The sequence below is a fragment of the Xenopus tropicalis genome, chromosome 1 (assembly GCF_000004195.4).
Source record: "Xenopus tropicalis strain Nigerian chromosome 1, UCB_Xtro_10.0, whole genome shotgun sequence".
In the NCBI taxonomy this organism is placed as follows: Eukaryota; Metazoa; Chordata; class Amphibia; order Anura; family Pipidae; genus Xenopus; species Xenopus tropicalis.
This window is the reverse complement of record NC_030677.2, coordinates 91,206,030-91,229,066: the sequence shown is the minus strand read 5'-3', so window position 1 is coordinate 91,229,066 and position 23,037 is coordinate 91,206,030. Positions and strand designations below refer to the sequence as shown.

The following is a 23,037-nucleotide window of genomic DNA, read 5'->3' as shown; positions in this document are numbered from 1 at the left end:
CTTAAGGATATTTATATGTATAACAATATTTGCTACTAAGATACTTACTGCATTCCAGGCACAGGCTGTACATCGTGAACAAGTCCAGTTGTCTTCAACTAGATCTGGGTTGACTCCATAACAACCTGTAGAGATTACCAGACGTCAGTTCAGACTCCACTCCAGAGTTCACACATCAATTTAAGTTAGCCACTTACCATTCTTATCACTCCCTGTTAAATAAACTATAATAACTTGGGATAAACTGGCTACATAGTAGTTCTTGAGCCAGGACCAAAATATAGATTCTTGAATCATCCAGCAGTTTTCTGGGACTATCTGGGGAATGCAGCACTTCCTGAGAAACACCTTGCTATTATTTTATAAACCATGTTTACTGTACAGAAATAGTATGACATTGCAATGCCCTAAAATATGTGGCATAAGCAGTATATGCTAGGAGAATGCAAATAGACAAATTCGATCTGTTTAGTGTCTAATGAAAGCCCAACACTACTAAATCAAGAAAGAGGGTTTCGTGCATTTTGTATTCTCTTTTGAAGCAGGGGCCTCTTTACCTCTTGTACTGGTTAATACTTGTATTAATAGTTTTATATGGACATATATGTAATATGTATGTCCAATGCACAGCCAAGACAACTAAATGTTACAAAGTACCTTTGCACTCGCCAGTGGTAAAATATTTTAATAGCATAAACTCTGGTAATTACATATCTCCTACATTTTGCAGCTCCAGTCCATGCTGAAGGAGATTAAGCTTGGGCAACAAATTATACTGCATGCTGTTTCCCTAATGCAGGGAACCCTAACCTTTGCTACCCATGGGCCACATTCGGATGTAACAAGTGTTGGTAAGCCGCACAAGCAGGAAAAAAGTTCTTTGGGGATGCCAAATAAGGACTGTGATTGACTTATTTGGTAGCACCATGAAGACTGCTATCCTGCAGGAAAATTAGCCTCCAAGCCAGAAACTTAAAGGGGCTGTTCACCTTTGAGTTAACTTTTAGTATGATGTAGAGAGTGATATTCTGAGACAATTTGCAATTGGTCTTCATCTTTTATAATTTTTAATTTTTTTAATTATTTCATTTTCAGTTCAGCAGCTCTCCAGTTTGGAGTTTCAGCAGCTATTTGGTTGCTAGGATCCAAGTTATCTTAGTAACCAGGGAGTGGTTTGGATGAGAGACTGATCTATGAATAGTAGAGGGCCTGAATAGAAAAGAAAGCTACAAAAAGTAACACTCATAAAAAAATTGCAGCCTCAAAGGGCAATAGTTTTTTATGCAGCTGGGGTCAGTGACTCCCATTTAAAAACTGCAAAGAGTTGAAAGAAGGCAATTAATTCAAAAACTAAAATAAATAATGAAGAACAATTGGAAAATTACTTAGAATTGGCCATTCTATAACATACTAAAAGTTAACTTAAATGTGAACTACCCCTTTAATATGGGCACCTACTTTGAGGCCACTATAAGCATCATCAAAGGGTGTGATGAGCCACATGTTGCTCACAAGCAACTGGTTGGGAATCATTGCCCTCAAAAAAAATCAGAAGAAATGGTATTTATACTTAAAGGAAAGGTAGATGTGTCCCCCAGATGGATTAGCCTATTGGCTTCAGAACAGCTTAATCACAACAGTGTTTAACAGTAATAAAACTTACTGGCATGAACTTGCAGGCAGCACTTTGCACAGGAGAGCAGAATGCTTGTTCCATCTTCTAAAGTGTATGTGCTAACTGGCAAAGGGTCGGTGTTGCCACCACTGGCAGCAAAGCACATTTCAGGAATAAGTGCCTTTGTTTTCTGTCCTTTTTTTGAGGATGGGATCATATATTCAGACAAACATGCAGACTCCTGTTGTTGAACAGAAAATATCATAAGACTAGACTAGGTATCACACAGGTTATGAAAATCAGGGTGTTGAAAAAAGGGAATAAAATGGAGATAAGAATAGACTATGAGAAGTATGGATTTATTAACAGATAACAAGCAGATTAGCATACCTTTTGATATGGGAAGAAAATGGAGCACACAGCACAATATGGCTCAATCAGAGCAGCTGCAGCATTGAATTTTCTTTCTGCCAAAAAATTGTGAGGCTTGTTTTTCCACAAGTGTGAAAGCAAAGTACGAAGAGCTTCTGGATCACTAACATCTTCCTCACCAGAAAATGGAGTTGAATCTATTTAAAGAAGGCCAAAATCAAAATGCCAAATAAAAATGTAATAATGAGAATCAGGGAAATGGACTAGGAACATTATATAAAAATGTGAATTTACCATCATCACTTGACATATCCTGCTTTACTACAGACATGGGTAACCGAGCAGGCGGTATGCCCAGGGGATGACGTCGGCTCTTCTTAATCTCCATCTTCGGAAAAAGGACAGGAGCCTAAAAATTTTAAAGAATGTTTAAATCAATACTTGACATGTTTTTACAATAAATTTGGTTTCAATACAGCTTGTTCAAACCTGTTGTTACTGCTTAAAGCTTCTAAGAGTACCTGTTCGGTTCCTGTGTTCCAGTCCCTGTTTCTTGCCTGATTCCTGTGGATTTTACTGTTTTTTTGTCTGGCCTGTATACTGACTCAGCCTGCTGCCTGCCCTAACTTTTGGCCTCTCTGTTGGAATTTTCTTTTATTAACATTTATTACCCAGAGTGGCTCCTATTCCTTTTAAATTAAACAAACTGCTTATGGTCCTATTTACTGCAATTGTCCAGCTTATGGACTCCAGCACAACTACACTTAAAGAAAAAAATATGTTTTCCCATGACAGTATTCCTTTAAGTAGCAATCCTATTATTATGCTATAAGATCCTATAAGATATGCTAATCAGTAATAATAGTATTGCTACTTTAATAACAGATATATGATAGCCATTTGGTTTGCTCCAAGCCTAAACTATTAATTCTGTGTTAATTAAAAGACAGGTTAATAGCACCGCTGCTACAGGGTGACCAGATTTAACTCAGCCTCCAGCGATAGCATTAAGAGTTATATTTGAATGCTTTCGTCTATCTCAATTTATGGGCAGTGATTTCTTATTATACCCTTGCATAGGGTACCAGACTGTAAATGTGGGTGTGTCTGGTAATTATATACTAGTGAATTAGGAACTAGAAAAAGTGCCCGCACCTCTAATCATTAGTGACCATTGTCACATTAATCGCATTCTAAAAAAATGGAATGGTGCACAGTTGGCGACTAGTCTCTTAATCCAAAACAGAGCAACACTTAGCACTCAGGTATGAAGAAATAACTCTCACTAGGATAACAGTAAAGCCTGTGCTCTTTGATCTACTAGTTCCCCCGAGTAATACAACTATTGATTTTGAGCACATTTTCTCCTCAAAGATCAAGGATCAACATAAAAACTAGGTATGAATATTTTCTGTACTAACAGTGCATGGCAAAAAAGAATGGAGAAAAGTGTTATGAATTGGGAGTGAGAGAGTTCCAGCGTAGCCACACTAAAAAAAAAAACCCCAAAAAAGTAAGAATTCTCTCCTGGTTTGGAACACTTTTCTCTATTCTGCCCTGTACTTTAAGTAAAAAAAAAAAATGGTGTACCTAGTTTTTGTTTATGTTTCCTTTATCTTCATAAGTCACTTTTTTTGTTTCTATCTAGGTTGGTACCATTAATATTACACATTTTACTATTTATCTTGTGAACTGGGGTTTGTTCTATGAACATCTGCCAATTTCGGTGCCAAAATAGTTTTTAAAGTTTGGTATTTAATTCTGACACTGAGAGGAATTTTGACAAAGGTCTTTGCATTGATGGAAACTTTGAAATAAATTGATAATTGCTTTTCTATACAAGTCCTGCAAGGGCTGTGTCCCTTCTATTTGGTTATGTTGTCATTTTGTTTGGAGCATGCCCTCCACATTATGCTATATATTAGATTAAATCTTATGGTATAAATTATCTGCTGGTTAAGTTTTCATTGTGAAGGTATAGTTTTGCCACTTCAAAAAGCATGAACCTAGTTTATACAATTAGCTTGTTTTATTTAATTATAAAAACTGAGTGTTTACTAAATGTTGGCAAGGTAAGTTAATTGAGACACATAGATGCTTTGGCCCTATGACCAAAGCGTGTAGCTATTCATTAAAGGGTAAACAAGCAAAAACAACAAATCATTTTATCATACTCACTTGAGCCTCCTTTGGTCTGTCAATGGATTCTTCTGCTTTCCCTGAATGGGTGCCCTGTCTGGCAAACTGCTCAAAAGCTTCCTGGCATGACATTTGTGCCTTGTCAAACACAACCTTATTGTCTTGAGGCACAACATAAAGGGTTGGAATGATGGGACGAGGTTTAAAATCACTCTCATCAGAAAGGTCCTGTGGCCCTCTGATAAACGAAACAATACTGTCAAGTTCTGGGGGATTTAGAAGAAGACCCGCTGTTAACGGCAGGATTCCAGAGTTCTTTCCAGCTTTTCTTCGCCTCACGTTCTTTAGTTTTGCACCACAAGGATTATGCTTCATATCAATTAAGTGACCTATTAAAAATAAATAAAAAATAAATAATATATATATATATATATATATATATATATATATATACTGTATATATATATATATATATATATATATATATATATATATATATATTAACAAGTCCAGTTGCTTTAGATTTATTTATACTAGATATACCATGACCAAGATTAAAAAAAATCTTTGTCTTTTTTATTGACATATCAACATCAATCTGATGTTTTTAACATTTGAGACATGTATTTTTCACTTTTTAGCAGAGTATCACTAATTTTATTCACTTTTGTATTCACTGTTTTTGATGTATTTGTGTTTTTAAAACACTATGGATATTTAGAATATTGATATATATGGTGGGTATATCTTATGATCCCTATAGGCATAAAATGTTAGGCTATATTTACAACTTTTGAGCATGTGATCACTTTTTGGTGATACAGCAATATTATGCTGTTTTATCAATTTTATGACAGTGTCCATGGCTTTTACCATGGGACCTGTCAGTATAATACGTACTGGTAACTTGGTTTATGTACAGTATATATATATATATATATATATATATATGGCCAAACAATTGAGCTTTTTAAGCCTGAGTTTATTATTTTTTTGTTTGGGACAATTAAGTGCCTACTGTGATTTGAGTGATATAGGCTTGTGATTGCACATTACACATGTCATAGAATATGTTAATGTATGAAATGCACTGATTGGATGTTTTTTGTATTTAACTCTGCACCTCACTTCCTGTTCACTATCCTGATGACGATCCCATGTGGATTGAAACGCATAGATAGCATGTTTAAATAAATGACTGACTCTGTTTGGACACCTATGCCATGAGTGTCTAAGAAATCGGCACTCACCAGTTCAAAGAGCAACGGCTGGGTGCTAACCCAAAAAAATGTATCCAGTATATACGTGTTTAACAGTTTAAACCTCTGAGAAAGCTATTTTGTAGCTTTCCCCTAAACAACGACACTGAACAATCTTTGTTTTCAGATCTTTTGAGAGTCAAACAGAAGCACAACTTGCAACTGGCCACCTTAAATACCTTTTCTCATAATTGGAAAAACCTGCCTATGAAGCTCAAGGCTTAAAGGAAAAGTAACGCTAACATTTTTTAACTAAAAAATCTATTCTACCCTCCCCCAATAATTGCCCTATCCTGAAAACTATTTGTTATTTATAATGCTTTAGAAGAAAATACCTGTAAAAAACTTGGCTTCCGGTCATTTCAACAAAGGCGATATGCCGAAGCAGGGAAAGTTTCAGGAGAAGCGTTCACTATGCGGCGATCGACTGATCGAATCTAGCCTTCCTTCTGTATAGGAAGGAGTCAGGCTAGACTCGATCAATCGATCACCGCATAGTTAAACTTCAACCGATACTTTCTCCTGCATGGCCATATCGGCTTTGTTCAAATGACCGGAAGCCAAGTTTAACAGGTATTTTCTTCCAAAGCATTATAAATAACAAATAGTTTTCAGGATAGGGCAATTATTGGGGGAGGGTAGAATAGATTTTAGATTTAGATTAATTTTAGATTTAGTGTTACTTTTCCTTTAACAAGCTAATCTAATCAATCTGGTGTTGCCAGTATTCAGTAATCAGTATTGAGCAGTTACATGCATTCAAATGAGCCAAATCCCAAGGGTACCCAGATTTTTGCACAACCAGTTTTTAAATTCATACAACTAAATACTGCTTCACTTAAAATCTTTGTTCCGAAAAAAACCCAGTACTCAAGATGTTCCTGGGAAATGAAAGACATACTGCTGTTATCTTTTTTTGTTGAAAATTGAGTTAATTACTATGCAGGCTGAGAGAGGTTCCCAAACTTTTTCATATGACTGTACTTATGTAAAATATATGGTTTTCTAGGGTCTCTGTACTTTTAGGGGGTCTTATGGCATAATACTCATACCAGGCACTACCCAGAACATCAGACCTGCAAATTCAAATGCACTTTTTTTCATTTGGGTACCTCTGTACACCACATAGTTTGGTAAATCTATGCATTTTGGGCATCACAATGTTCCAGTAGGCCCGTGGCATTTAGAATGTTTTATGTTGATACGTTACAAAATGTGGGAGTTCATAGTGGGGTGAAATGTAGGCTTTGTTATGATTTTCAGAAATTTTATAAAAAAACGTTAAGTTGAATGTGAATATGAAAATATTCCGAATTGTTTCCATACTATTTGAGGGTCTGGGTCTTAAATCACATAATATACAAACCGGGAGAGCTTATATTGTTGCGCTCAGAGTGTCACAGGTAAAAACTCATTCTGGTTCATTTTGGTGTCTTTATATGCCACAATTTGGAAAATCTATGCATATTGGGCATCAAACTGTTCAGTAGACCAGTGTTTTTCAACCTTTTTTGGGCAAAGGCACACTTGTTTCATGAAAAAAATCACGAGGCACACCACCATTAGAAAATGTTAAAAAATTTAACTCTGTGCCCAGCAGCAGTGCCCCCCTAGTACATTGGTGCCAAGAGCAGTGCCCCCCTAGTACACTGGTGCCCAGCAGCAGTGCCCCCCTAGTACATTGGTGCCCAGCAGCAGTGCCCCCCTAGTACATTGGTGCCAAGAGCAGTGCCCCCCTAGTACATTGGTGCCCTGCCTACGGCACACCAGGCAACATCTCGCGGCACACTAGTGTGCCGCGGAACAGTGGTTGAAAAACGCTGCAGTAGACAAGTGGCGTTCATATTATGAAATGTATTATGTTGGTAATGATGTAAGCTTTGAGACAATTTTCAGAAATTACATAAAAATTGCTATATTTAGCTTAGCTTTGCTGTTTCCATACAAAGACATATCTACTCATTTTAAATTCGGCAGAATATGTTTTTTTCTGAAAATATGAGGTCTTGTAGGGTCAACTTACTTATTTCCCACTTTTCCCACATTTATTTCTACTACCAAAAAATATACCGCCTGATTTATATGGCATTAAATACGGTATGTATGCACTAACTTCTTTTTGGTGTCTCTAAATGCCAGATACTTTGGTGATTCTATGCATAATGAGCATTAAACCCTTTCTTGGTATCTAATGTTATGTGGGAGATAATGTGCTTGAAAGTGGAAGGTTTGATGAGATTTTTAGGTATTTCATCAAAACTACCAATTTTGGGAAAGCATTGCGACATGGGTGCCCTATGCTCTAACTTCCCTTTGGGGTCTCTAAATGCCAGATACTATGGTGATCCTATGCACCAAAAGGGCCATGGGCATCAAACTGTTCAATGGACCCTTGGCTTTCATATTTAGGATACTTTTTTTCTTGGTACCTAATGTTATGTGGGAGATATGATAGCTGAAAGTGAAAGAGCTGAGGCAATTTTTAAAAATTTTCATGATTATTTATAGAAACTGCTAAATTCAGAAAAGCATTGCTGTTTGATACTAAGTGATTGAAAGACAAGGCTACCCATTTCAGATTCGGCAGATTGTGTACTTTTCAAAAATATATGGTTTTCTGGGGTAAACCTAATGTTCCAGGAGTTTTGGCTTTGGAAAGTATGCCATATTCTGCTGTAAGGAAAATATAGTAATTTACTTCTGGGAGTTTCTGACCGATGGTCGCACGAAAGATCGAAAATAACCACGTGTGTGGCCAGCTTAAGGCTTCCTATAGCAATGAATAAGCTTTCTACTGGCTCATTTATGGCCAGAAGTGCAGTGTGCAAAATGCAATATTGAGCACATATAGTCATATATGTTTTGTTTTTTACCACCAATGCAGCAGTTTTTCTCATAATTCCAGCTTAATTGCGAAAAAGAAAAAGAGTGCAACTAATTCAATTATGGCTGATTCTCATATTAAAACAAGAAAAAAATTGCACTTCAATGCAAATTGGTTGCAGATGTTCAGAAAATCTTCATTGTTGGGATATCATCAAAATGGCATCTATGCATGATTCTTTATGTGACAAAAGCTACTGACATTTCTAGGGTTTCCCTGTGTCAACAGGTATGCTTGCACAAAATTCAAAACAAGAGGCAGGACAAAGGGCAGCGGCATCAAGCGGAAATATTGGGACTGGGAAAGCAGCGCAAGGCATAGCAGTGCAAGAGTGAATCCTTCCAAAGTGAAACAGAGTTTAACAAGAAGTTAGGAATTTACACCTTCTCTCTTCTGCTTATTCTACAGGTAATTGCTGCACTATTCTATTTCAATCTCCGCCCTGAATACTGCATTTTTTGCTAGTTTATTGGTAATTGCTGCACTATTTCAATAATTTCCATTCTCAATTCCCAATATTGCATGCCCCTTATTTAATTTGTTAGTTAACTGGCTGCAATCAGCTCTGATTCCCCAGTCCAGTGTACAGGAGTGGCACAGCTTGCTCTCCCTATATCTTAAGAACATCATTTGGGAAAGCAGCGCAAGGGATAGCAGCGCAAGAGTGAATAATTCCAAAGTGAATCATTCACAAGTGAACTGAAACAGAGTTTAAAAAGGTGTTCAACAAGAGGAGCAACTAGGGAGCAACGGCAGAAGACTCGGCAGCCTCTGTCCATGTGAATCGGGACCCAATTTCCTGTATATACTGGAATGTCATTGCTCCTGTTAGTGTAATCTTTCATGTTTGTGCTTCCAAAGGTAGGTTCTTCCTTTAGCCCTACAGCTGACTCTCCCTACTCCATAATAATATCTTCCTCTGTGCTCCATTCAACACACTGCTACTCTTAAAATCTTTATAACTTTTTGAAAAATCTAGCACCTCCAACTAATACCTCTCAAATGCATCCCTCTCCTTGCTGCAGGTGATATCTCTCCAAATCCTGGTCCCTGCCGTATATCTCCAATTGCCCACGCAATGCTTCTGTTCTGGTAAAACCCTCACTAACTACTAACCCGTCTAACCTTATTAAAATTCCCATTCTCTTGTGCTCTTCTTAATACCGACTCTGTCACTAAGAAAGCCACTTTAATTCATGATCTGTTCTGCTCCAAGTCTTTTCACTGGTTTGACCTAACACAGACCTGGCTTTCTCAGAATGATAATGCTATTGAGGCAGCTCTCTCTTATTTTGGTCTTTCCTTCTCTCATACTCGCCAAATTACTGGCCGTGGAGAAAGCGTAGGCATTCTGCTCTTCCCTCATTGCTGTTTAAAGCTAATCCCTATACCTCGTTCGTTCAGGTTTCCTTCTTTTAAGGTGCATGCATTTTCCACAGTCTTTCTGTGCGGGTGGCAGTTGTTTATAGACCTCCTTCTACAAAATCCTTGGCAACATTCCTCTCTCTTTGAATATAAATATTGTATGTACCAACCACTGACCACCATGCCACGGCAAAAGGTCCATTTTTATGTAGTAGGCAGTTTCACAATACAGTACTACTGTAGTATGAGTATAGCTATTATATTGAGGAATATTGTATACAATCCAATCTTCTTGTTTAATAAAAGCTTTTTACTAATAGTGAATGGAAAGGAAAGCCACATAGAATTATGGAGCAATGAAAGTTCCACAATAAGGTGCATTTAACGCTTATCAATGCCCTTAATTGTGTCAAAAACATTAATAAAGAGTTGAAACTGGAAACTGCTTTCTCTGTCATTTTCCTGCTGTGTCTAAATGCAAGTCTGCTAGATACTGTTTGTATTTGTTGGAGTTTTGTGGCCGTTATCCTTAGTTTTGTCCACATAATCTATGCAGAATCTGACGTATCGAATTCTAATAGATCTCCAGACTAATTCAAGAGACCCTTTTACTGTTTTCTTTTGCCTTTGCACCTAAAAAAATGCTTTTAAAGGACATGTAAACCCTATAAATGTTTACCATGTCTTTAGGTTGGGCACATATTCCCCCTCTAAACTGTATCTGTCTGATCTCCCTCCGTTAGCCTGAACTGTCCCATTTTCCAGATTCAAAGATCTGCTTTAACCAGGTGGCCATTTTCTATCTGCTACATCATCACTGACATTTGCATATCCAGACACGCCTGATGTGTCTGGATATGCAAGTTTCTAGTGTAACTTTATTAGCAAACCTTATCATTGATGTACATTCTCTGACCTTGTAAACTGCATTAAATCTTACGTCTGTTTGTAATCTATTTTACTCTTATCTTGCTATATCTGGATGTATAAAATTAATTAAATATAATTAATCAATTATATACATATATAATTATAAACATATAATCCCACTCATACATGTAATCCCACTCACATGCACACCTAGTCACACATATAATCCCACTCATACATGTAATCCCACTCACATGCACACCCAGTCACGCATATAATCCCACTCATACATGTAATCCCACTCGTTTGCACACCCAGTCACGCATATAATCCCACTCATACATGTAATCCCACTCACATGCACACCCAGTCACGCATATAATCCCACAAGTTTTTTTTAGTAAAGTAAACAAAAACAAACAAACAAAAAATAAATGGCTCTGATTTGACTCTCATTGCATTCACATTTTAAGACAAAATGATTCCCCCTAAAACATCCTAGATTTGTAAGAATTGTGGTAATAATAATAAGGAAATAATAAGGAAATAAATCAATAATAAGGAAAAAAATCAGACACAGTTTATCAAATCACAAGCATCCTATAACAATACTACTTACATGTGCTTTTTCAAAGTACAATATGCGCTGGTTCAAATGCTGGTTGTTCAAATGCTCCCATCCATTGAACTGTGCGGGCACTGTCACAGGAGCAGAGACATTCATTTCAAATTTTGCACGTTGCTATAGCCAATTCGGATTGGCTGCAAGGGGGGAGTGGGCGCGGCTTCCAGGGTCAGGGATTACGCACCCGACATCATGTGGTCAAGTGCGTCATGGAAGGGTCAGTACTCACTGCGCATGTGTGTAATAACGAAAAATTATACAGCGCTTGCGCATACGCCAGAACGCCAGAGCTTTCCAAGGGGAGGGGGACTGGGGGACTGTCTGTAGGCAGCAAGAATCCCAGGAGTGAGAGCGATGAAACAGAAGACTGCTTAATAATTCAGCACTTAGGGATACAGCTATATGAAGGTACTGTTCTGCCCTTTACTATATTAAATTTTCATCTGAGGGGTTGACATAGTAGTAGCATAGTAAGTTGGGTTAAAAAAAGACATACGTCCATCACGTTCAACCATAATGCCTATATATAACCTAGCCAACTAACTAGTTGATCCAGAGGAAGGTAAAAAAACCCCATCCGAAGCCTCTTAAATTTGCCGCAGAGGGGAAAAAATTCCTTCCTGACTCCAAGATGGCAATCGGACCAGTCCCTGGATCAACTTGTACTAAGAGCTATCTCCCAAAACCCTGTATTCCCTCACTTGCTAAGAATCCATCCAGCCCCCTCTTAAAGCTATATAATGTATCAGCCAGTACAACTGATTCGGGGAGGGAATTCCACAACCTCACAGCTCTCATAGTAAAAAATATTTTCCAAATATTTAAAACGGAACCTCCCTTCTTCTAAAGGGGTGCCCTTGTTTCCGTTGGAAGGACCTACTGGTAAATAAAACATTAGAAAGGTTATTATATGATCCCCTTATATATTTATACATAGTTATCATGTCACCTCTTAAGCGCCTCTTCTCCAGTGTAAACAAACCCAACTTGGCCAGTCTTTCTTCATAACTGAGACTTTCCATACCCTTTACCAACTTAGTTGCCCTTCTCTGGACCCTCTCTAACTCAATCATGTCCCGTTTGAGCCCTGGAGACCAGAACTGAACAGCATATTCTAGATGGGGCCTTACCAGTACTCTGTAAAGGGGAAGAATAGCCCCCTCCTCCCGTGAATCTATACCCCTTTTAATACAGCTCAAAACCTTGTTTGCCCTTGCAGCTGCTGCCTGGCATTGCTTGCTACAGCCAAGTTTATTATCTACAAGGACTCCAAGGTCCTTCTCCATTATGGATTTGCCTAGTGCAGTCCCATTAAGGGTATAAGTGGCTTGCATATTTTCACATCCCAGGTGCATGACCTTACATTTATCCACATTAAAACTCATCTGCCACTTAGCCGCCCAGATTGCCAGTTGGCCAAGATCCTTCTGCAAGGATGCCACATCCTGGATAGAATTGACTGGTCTGCAGAGTTTTGTGTCATCTGCAAACACTGATACATTACTTATAATACCCTCCCCTAAGTCATTTATGTACAAATTAAACAAAAGTGGACCCAGTACAGAACCCTGAGGGACCCCACTGAGAACCTTATTCCAAGTAGAGAATGTACCATTAACAACCACCCTCTGTACCCGATCCTGTAGCCAGTTTTCTATCCATGTGCAAATGACTTCACTAAGACCAATAGACCTTAGTTTAGAAAGCAGTCGTTTGTGGGGAACGGTATCAAATGCTTTGGCAAAATCCAAATAGATTATATCTACTGCATCCCCACTGTCCAGCTTCTTACTTACCTCATCATAAAAAGCAATTAAATTGGTCTGACATGACCTGTCCTTCATAAAGCCATGCTGATTACTGCTCATAATGGCATTCTCCAGTACATAATTTTGTATGTGATCCCTTAACAAGCTTTCAAATAACTTGCCCACCACGGATGTCAAACTTACAGGCCTATAATTGCCAGGCTGAGATCGTACTCCCTTTTTAAATATAGGAATGACATTTGCCTTCTTCCAATCCCTAGGTACCATACCTGATGAAAGAGAGTCTGAGAATATCAGAAACAAGGGCCACTGTAATTCTGACCGTAGCTCTCTCAGTACCCGAGGGTGTATTCCATCTGGCTCCGGTGCCTTGTTTACATTTATCTTGTGTAACCCTTTAAGCACCATATCTCCTGTGTCAACCACTGTGTAGTTGGAGCTGAGGCAACAGTGCAGCTATTGGGTGGGACTTGGCACTCTGGCTCCTCTACTGTATACATAGAAGAAAAGAACTGGTTAAGCACATCTGCCTTTTCTGTATCCGCTGTAACCATATTGTTACTATAACTCAATGGGGCCACACCCTCAACCTGCATCTTTTTACTATTAATATACTTAAAAAACTTTTTGGGGTTAGTCTTGGCCTCTGCCGCGATGCGCTCCTCATTTTCTATCTTTGCCTTCCGGATTGCTGTTTTACAACACTTGTTATAGTGTTTATATTCATTAAACGCAGCTACTGTCCCCTTTGACTTATATTTCTTAAAAGCTTTCCTTTTTTTCCCTATTAACTTCTTTCCCTCAGTGTTAAGCCACATAGGGTGATTCTTAACACTTCTACTTTTTCTTATTAATGGAATAAATTGAGAACAGTAATGATTTAATATCATTTTAAATGAAAACCATTTCTGCTCTGTGTTTTTATCAGAAAACATAAAGCCCCAATCTATGCCCTGAAGCGCTGCCCTTAAGGAGCTAAAATTTGCCTTCCTAAAATTCATTGTCTTTGTTGCCCCCGTGTAAATTTGTTTCCCGCACCAAACATCAAATGAAATAACATTATGGTCACTATTACCCAGGGGTTCAACCACTTGCACATTTGCTATATGTTCTGGGTCATTAAAGAACACTAGATCCAATATAGCATGGTTCCTGGATGGCTCCTCAATAACCTGTGACATAAAGTTGTCATGCAGCAAGTTTATAAACTTGTTCCCATTTACTGTCCTGGCAGTACTATGGCTCCAGTCAATATCAAGTAATTAATTCCCCATTATTATCACTTGCCCCAAACTAGCAGCCTTTTCTATTTGCAACAGGAGCTGAGCCTCCTCCTCCTCACTTACATTAGGGGGTCTATAGCATACCCCTACCATTAGTTTGGTAGATTCTTTACTATCTGTGAGAAGCTCAACCCATAAGGCTTCACCTCCCTCTGTTACCCCCATCACCTCTTTAATATTTGCTTTTAATTCTTGCTTAACGAACAGACACACTCCTCCTCCTTTTCTATTGCCCCTGTCCCTCCGAAACAATGTATAACCCCCAATATTAACTGCCCAGTCATGAGACTCATTCAACCAAGTTTCAGCACCGCCAATCACATCATATTTCTGCTCCAACGCCAGTACCTCCAGCTCTCCCATTTTACCAGTCAGATCCCTTGCATTGGTAAACATACATTTAATACTGGTACCGGCATGAGAATGACGTGTAAACAACTTATGGGCAAGTCTCCTCCCCCATTTTCCCTTACTATGCCCACTACCTCATCTATCCTGTCTACCACAGAATTTCCGCTGCACCCTCCCCCCCACTCCTAGTTTAAAATCTCCTCTATCCCTCTAGCCATCTTCTCCACCAAAGCAGCTGCCCCATCATCATTGAGGTGCAGCCCATCCCTGGCAAAGAGCCTGTAGCCGATTGAAAAATCAGCCCAGTTCTCGAGAAACCCAAAGCCCTCCTCCCTGCACCAATCTCTCAGCCACGCATTAATCTCCCTAAGCTCCTGCTGCCTTCTTAACGTTGCTCGTGGCACAAGTAATATCTCTGAGAAAATTACCTTGGAAGTCCTCGCCCTCAACTTCTCGCCTAGCTTTTTAAAATCGTTCTTGAGAACTTCCTCCCCTCCTCTAACTTTGTCATTGGTACCTATGTGTACCAAGACCGCCGGGTCTTCCCCAGCCCCTCCCAACAATTTGTCCACTCGTTCCACCACATGCCGAACCCTAGCACCAGGTAAGCAACACACAGATCGGCATGTAGGGTCTTTGCGACAAATTACCCTATCCACTTTTCTAATAATTGAATCCCCTACAACTATAGCCTGCCTTCCCTTCCTAGCTCTACTCCCCCCACCTGTATTAGAGGTGCTGGCTCCCAAGGTGCTCTGAGAGTCAGCCTGCTCCATACATGCCAGCTCAGAGCTGCCTTCCCCAGCATCTTCATCTAAAGCGGCAAATCTGTTGGTTTGTACAAGCTGTGAACCAGCCCCCCTACCCTTGTGTCCCCTACTGCCCCTCTAAACTGTTACAAACCTGTCTCCCTCATTAACCTCTACTGTCCCTTCTCCACCCCCTACTACCCCGGCCCCTGCCAGTGGTTGCTCAGTGAGCCTCCTGTTCTCGCCCATGTTTGCAGCTGCCCTCAGTGCTGCCAGTTCCCCCCTTAGATTCTGCACCTCAGATTCCAAGAGGAAAATCCACCTGCATCTCTCACAAGTAAATGCCGCATGGAACTGCTGCTCTAGGACCACATACATGCGACAAGATGCACACTGAGTAACACCAGCAATCATACTGCAACTCATATTGCCACTGGGTACTTACAGTCTCCCGAGTGCAATCCCTTGTATAGCGCCTTTTTAGTTTCAAACGCCTTTTTGTTTTTAACGCTTGCTAAACACTTAATTCACATGCAACACTTAGATTACATGCAACACTCGCTGTGCAGTCAGAAACTTATAGAGGTTCAAACCAAACAGCAAAGCGCCTGGTGAGAAGTTACCAGATTTACGCCACCCCCTTAAATAATAGGCTCAATCAGCCAGGTAGCACTTACAAATCACACAGCAGTTAGTTAATTGCACTTTCTTTCTCCTTTCACCCAGCATTCCCAGCATGCACAGCAAACCCCAAACGCCTTTTTGTTTTTAACGCTTGCTAAACACTTAATTCACATGCAACACTTAGATTACATGCAACACTCGCTTAGCAGCTCCCACACTCGCTGTGCAGTCAGAAACGTATGTCCTTTAAAATGGCATCACATAAGTTCAGGACGTTATCAGGTAATTTTATTGTTGTGCAACTAAACTGGTTGTATCTGTGCGTTGGTATACTTGTGCATACCTCCTGACAATGTGAAAATGGAAAGAGGGAAAAAAACAAATGCCGCGCATATCGCAGCAAATTTTGTGACCACGCCCATATTTGCAACCACTCCTATTTGACTAAATTTGGCAGGTTATTAAAAGTTTGAACACATTTCTGGGGGTTTTGGGGTCCTGTTTTATGTGTTATTACAGTTTTGCTGAAAAAGGTTAAATTGCCCTTTAATCTGCAAGTCTCAGTTCCCCTAAGAGACCTGTTTAGCTTATTAGTTACAATTGTATCTAAGTGCAGGGGGTGATTTTTACCTTCTTGGGCTCCCTGCCAAAAGCTCACTTATTTAATTAACAGTGAGAAACTATGTTTCTAAGTGCAGGTGATGCTCGTTAAGATTTCTGGGCGCTCTTCCAAAAGTTACTTTTAATTAAATTTGTATCTTTTTTAGCTTCAGTGCAGGAGATCAAAGGCAAATGAGGGACTTTTCAGTAAGAATCCGGGACTGTGGGGCTGAGCGGTCAAAAGAGGGACTGTCCCCCGAAAATCAGGACAGTTGGGAGGTATGCTTGTATGTATCTGTATATATGTGCGCATGTGGGTATAGATCTGTGCGCATGTAGGTATAGATGTGTGTGCATATATCTGGGCGTGTGTGGGTATACCTGTGTGTGTCTGTGTAGACGTGCGTGTGGGTATTTCTGTGTGTGATTATATCTGTGTATGTGTGTGCCTGTGTATATGTTCGTGTGTGGGTATATTTGTGTGTGTGTCTGTCTATATGTGCGTGTGTGTGTGTCTGTCTGTGGATCTGTGTGTGTCTTCTGTGAATCTGTGTGTGGGTATATCTGTGTGTGTGTGTCTGTGTATATGTACGTGTGTGAGTGTATCTGTGTATATCTGTGTGGGTATATCTGTGTGTGTTTGTATATATGTGTGTGTATATCTGTGTGTGGGTAAATTTGTGTGTGTCTGTGTATATGTGTGTGGGTAAATCTGTGTGTCTCTGTATATGTGCGTGATTATATCTCTGTGTGTGTCTGTGTATATGTGTGTGTGTGGGTAGATCTGTGTGTGATTATATCTGTGTGTCTGTGTTGTGTATATGTGCATGTGTGGGTATATCTGTGTGCGATTATATCTTTGTGTGGGTCTGTGTATATGTGCGTGTGTGGGTATATCTGTGTGTATCCATGTTTATATGCATGTGTGAGTATAGCTGTGTGTGTCTGTGTATATGAGTGTGTGTGGGTATATCTGCGTGTGTCTGTGTATATATGCGTGTATGGGTATATATTTGTGTGATTATATCTGTGTTTGTGTCTGTGTATATGTGCGTGTGTGGGTATATCTGTGTGTGTGCAAAGAAACCCTCACAATAGGCAAACTGTGTATGCAACCTCACGTGGGAAAAATAACCTATATTGTGTAAGATTTGCTGAAAAAAATAATAATAATAAATGTTTTTCCCAAGACTGTGTTTCTGATTGTAATTCCTACTCTGAACCCTGAGGGGAGCTACAAGGCAGAATTAAATAAGGTCAAGTAATTGATAGGGCTCATTAACCATATTAATTACTTTTTGGTATGGTACTGGGTTGGCCAAGTGGTACACTAAGGGGCTGATTTACTAATCCACGAATCCGAATTGGAAAAAATCGTATTGGAAACGAACATTTTGTGACTTTTTCGTATTTTTTCCCGACTTGTGCGAATTGTCGCGACTTTTTCATAGCCATTACAAATTTCGTTAATTGTTGCGACTTTTTCATAGCCATTATGACTTTGGTGAATTGTCGCAACGTTTTCATAGCCATTATGACTTTCGTGAATTGTCGCGACTTTTTCATAGCCATTACGACTTTTTCGTATTGAGCTTGAAAAATTTGCGACAATTCACGAAAAAGTCGCAAAATACTGATCATTACGAAAAAAACGCATTCGGGCGCTTTTCGGACGTTCGTGGATTAGTAAATGTGCCCCTAAGGCTAGTGCCACGCAGGGCTGTATCGTCTGAACTAAGACCAAGAATCAGCCCTTCCAATGGCATCAGCCTTCTTCCTTGCCTGTGCCATGAAACCACTGCTTTGTACAGGGTGTGCACACGCAGCGGATTTCAGCTCTGAAATGTGTGAGTATGCATTTAGGAGCTGCCCCGTGTGTATGCACCCTGTACAAAGCATTGGTTCCTAGCACAGGCAAGGAAGGCGGCTGATGCCAGTGAAGGGGCTGATTCTCTGTGTTTTTTCATATGTGTGGCATTAGCCTTACATGAGAATGTTCTCTAGGGCATTTTTGTTATTGCAATTATTTTTGAACAAATAATGCACATTCAAGAAAAATTCATATGCACTATTTTCATGGTGCCTCTGTACACCACATACTTTGGAGTATCTATGCATTTTGGGCATAAAACTGTTCAGTAGACCGTAGGTGTTTCTATTTGAGGGGATTTGCCTTTGTATGCAAGAAATTGTGTGAGATGTGGCAAATTTTCAGAAAAGTTATAAAAACCACTAACTTTAGGAAAGCTTTGCAGATTGGTACTTTGGTGTAGAAAGGCTTTCTTTACCCATGTTGTATTTGTCAGAATGTGTACTTTCCACAAATATATGGTTTTCAGGGTCACCCTACATTTCTGCAGTTTCTACCCCTCATAAAACTGCTGTGTGTTTATGAATGAGGTAAAGCTAAGCCATGAAATTAGTGTGCACATGGTATATTTGGGGGTCTCTAAGTGCCATGTGCTTTGATAAACCTATGTATAGTGGGCATTAAACTCTGGGGTTCATATTTAGGGTGTTTTATATACCTACCTAATAACCTATAGAAAATAAGATGCTTTATATTGGAAGTTATGAGGTGATTTTTGGAAATGTCATAAAAATTGGTAAACTTAGGAAAGCTTTGCGGCTTTGTACTTTGGAGTAGAGAGACACGGGTGCCCATTTTATATTTGGGGGAATGTGTACTTTCTAAAAAAATATAACTTTCTGGGGTGAGCATAATTTTTACTAGCTTTATCCCACATAAAATGATGGAAGTGTGTTGATTTTGCAGGAGCTGAAAATGACAGAAATGATAGCTCATATGGGGGTATGTTCACATTGGGGCCCCTACATGCCACATACTTAGGTAAACCTATACATATTGGGCATCAAACTGTTAAGAGGACCCCTGAGGTTCAAATTTAGGGTGTTTTATTTGGTTACTTTGTTTTCCTGGGTAAACTAAAAGTACCCCTGAGGAAAGGCCCCTAAAGTGAAACAGTGCAAAATGTTTAAAAACGTTCTGGGCCTTCAACAAAAGCTGTTGGTTGGGAACAGAGACCTCAACCTGGGGAATTAGGACAGCAGGTCATTTTTTTCATAGCTAACCAAAGTGGTGTCAGGGTACGCCTGAATTGCCAGATGTATTATCATGGGATATGCGCAAATGCTCACCTAAAGCCTATGAATACTACCCACGCATGCACATATGCTCCTTCTGAAATCACAGAATACTTACTGAATGCAGTATATGATGGTGGGACACCAGAGATAGGGGACCAAAAACAGGAAAAGTAAACATTTTTGGTTGATCTAAAGCCTTTTTCCTATGATCAAATGTCTGTGAACATGAAATGTGGAAGGCGGCACTCCAATAAAGATATTATTAATTAAGAATTCTGCCAGAAGATTTTCTCATTCAAAAAATGTGGTCTTCAAAAAAAGTGATATCCGCTTCCCTAGCTAAAGGCTCAGGCAGTGCACTTCAGCTTCTTTGCCTCTGTGGTGACTTGTTGGACATATCTTATAATGTTGAACTAATGCCTGCCTAGCTGTGTAAAACTGCTAATATCTCAGAAATGACTAGATATAGAAAATCTATATAAATTGCAAATGTGCTCAGAAAAGTACTTGTAAATGTACATCCACTTATTTTTTAGATACCCCTTAAAGGAGAAGAAAAGGCTTTCTCACTGGGGGGTGCCAAAATGTTAGGACCCCCCCAGTGTCTTTAACCACTTACCTTTAACCCTGGGCTGGTGCTCTTGTTAGGAGAAAACCAAACCACCGGCCTGAGTGTATGCGGGCAAGCGCAGTGTGGAAAAGCTGAAAAAAAAGCTGCTTTTTCACTCTACTGCGTATGCGCCAGCCCTGGGATTTCAAAGAAAAAAGACAAGAGGATCGCTTGTTTGAAGCTACGCCGGCCTGGTGCAGTTGTCTCCTAACAGAAGAATTAACTCGATCATTTAACCGATTACAATCACTGTGGGGAAGGGGGGGGGGGTGCCTAACAATTGGCACCACCAGTGATTTAACCTTTCCTTCTCCTTTAAAGATGACAAACAGCACCAAACATTACATATTACAATACAAACCATAGTGCTGAAGGCATGCACTTTGCTTTTTACAGATAAATACTTCAGTATGTACCAGGTTCCCTTTGTCTGTATTTTATCCTGAAAAGTGCACAGACCTGATTGCAATAAGATCAGCAGGTGTGGGCATACAAGAGCAACCTTAGTTAGAAGTAGGTTCCAGTGACTGCAGCTGTTGGAAGAATGCTTTTCCTTCAGCATAGGGGAGGGTGAGACATTGCCACTGGTTTTGTGACATCACAGCAAGGTGTTGCCACTCCCATTCATCAACCACTTGAACTGACTCTCTGAGAAAGGCTTCTAATAGTATGTAAACTTATTTCCTTTATTTAATAAAGTAAGCATTTTTGGTGAACAAATATATTTGAGAATATTATTTTCATTATATCTGTCCATCTGAAAAAATAAATTTTCCCTATAGTTCCCCTTTAAGCTTTCTAGCATGGCTGCCTGTTAAGCAAAGGATAGCATACAAAATCCTTTTGCTAACGTTCAAAGCCCTTCAATCCTCACTACATTTCTTCACTGGTCTTTCTTCCTGGTTGTCTCCTCCGCTTCTCTCAGAGCCTCCGTCTTTTTACACCATCCACACCCACTGCTCTCTCTGGTCTTAAACCTCTCTCTATCTTGCTGCTCCTTACCTCTGGAACTCTATCCCTGAATCCCTCCGTAGGGAAGACTCACTCTCTTTAAGAAAAAACTCAGATGCTACCTTCTGGAGCACTAAAACACTATTTTGCCTTGCCCCTGCACTTAAGGGCAAATGCCCATACCTGGTGCACTCTTACCCTCCAATTTCTGCCTGTATGTTACCCATCCACTTAGACCAATGGTTCCCAACCTTTTTTGCACCACGGACCGGTTTCAAGCAAGACAATTTTTCCAAGGACTGGGGATGGGGGGTGCGGCGCAACTAGTGCTAGTTAAATTTTATATTATGCACTTTACTATTAATATTATTATTACATACAGCTTAATAAAATACTTTGGTCCTTGTCGTAATCAGTAGAAATCTCCCTGGGCTTCGCGTAGCTTTTGTCATGGCTTTGTAATGCATCAGGGAGTTGGGATCACAAGTAATTGGGAGCAGAGTTGGCCCGGTTCAGCACAGCCCATGGACTGCTGGTTGGGGACCCTTGACTTAGACTGTAAGCTGTACGAGGCAGGGACCCCTTTCCTACTGTGTCGCATACAACATGGCACTTACTACCTGTGTATTTATACATATTTATTGTATTTATTATAACACTTGTCCTCCCAGTCTGCTGGGGTCTCCTACCACAAAGCTTCCTTTTATGGAATAGGTGATGGATGGAGTAGATTGAAACTGTTTTACAGGTATAGGACCTGTTATCCAGAATGCTCGGGACCTGGGGAGATTTGTCTTGAGCACAGGTGAACACTAAAAACCCATGGCAGAATCCATTTTGAGAAATGTCCATGGACTTTAATAGCAATCATTAATACTAATATCATGCAAATCTATTTAGTATTTGTTTACTACAGGTCTACTCCTTGGGCTTGGAGCAAATGCATATTATAGTACTGCTTGGAAGCTGTAGTGCAACGCACATGTGTCAAAGCATAAGCCACTGCAAGGGATGCCTAGTAACAAAGGATAGTTTGTGTCACCACTCTCCACGGAAATAAGTATTTTTAAACAGGGTTCAATAAAATCCCTAATTTTTGGATTTCATGAAATACTAATTTTCCACAAACCCAATCTGAATTATAACTTGATATTAAAATTTGTTATAAATAAAAAAAATATAATCCGTGAGCAAAAAACTGCCTGCTGAGTTTTCCAGACATACAAAATTCATTCAGTGTATCCTAGTGCAGAGGAGCACTGACCAAAGGTGGCACCCTACTTTTCATTTGACTATATTATCTTTTAATGTAACAGTACATATTCTGGATGAACTGTGTGCTCTGTTTAGTTATTCTAACATACTGTAAATTTCCTAGGTCACAGGCTTAAAATATAAAATCCTGCCCACCTTTAGTATTTTTTATTGGTGTGGCACAAAAGAAAATACATACTTTTAGGCAATCTAGCAGGGTTTCCACACTATGCTTATAAATACTTGCACATGCACACAAGCAACACAATTTACCAAATATTTACACACACTTACATAATCTTGTAGCTTTTTTATGGAACAGGTATGGGATCCATTACCTGGAAACCCGTAATCCAGAAAGTTCTGATTAACAGGAAGGCCGCCTCCTATAGACTCCATTATAAACAAATAATTCTAATTTTAAAAATGATTTCCTTTTTCCTGTATTAATAAAACAGTTACTTGTACTTGATCCCAACTAAGATGAAATGAATCCCTATTGGAAGCAAAACAAGCCTATTGGGTTTATTTAATGTTTAAATAATCTTTAAATAGACTTAAGGTATGGAGATACAAATTATAGAAAGATCCCTTATCCGGAAAACCCCA

General features: G+C 39.4%; 1 protein-coding gene across 6 annotated transcripts in view; it reads right to left on the bottom strand.

Annotated features, from left to right (window-relative positions):
• Positions 1-23,037, bottom strand: part of kdm4b (lysine (K)-specific demethylase 4B) — a 311,868-nt gene that overhangs the window by 110,644 nt on the left and 178,187 nt on the right. For all 6 annotated transcript variants that reach the window (XR_004221360.1, NM_203733.2, XM_018091716.2 and 3 more), the window contains 5 exon segments: positions 4,166-4,515; positions 2,282-2,396; positions 2,006-2,184; positions 1,664-1,856; positions 49-125 (listed from right to left, as the gene is read on the bottom strand). Coding sequence is in view for 5 of the 6 variants with exons in the window: in NM_203733.2 (NP_989064.2) it covers positions 49-125; positions 1,664-1,856; positions 2,006-2,184; positions 2,282-2,396; positions 4,166-4,515 (914 nt within the window). In the remaining variant the exon portion in view is untranslated.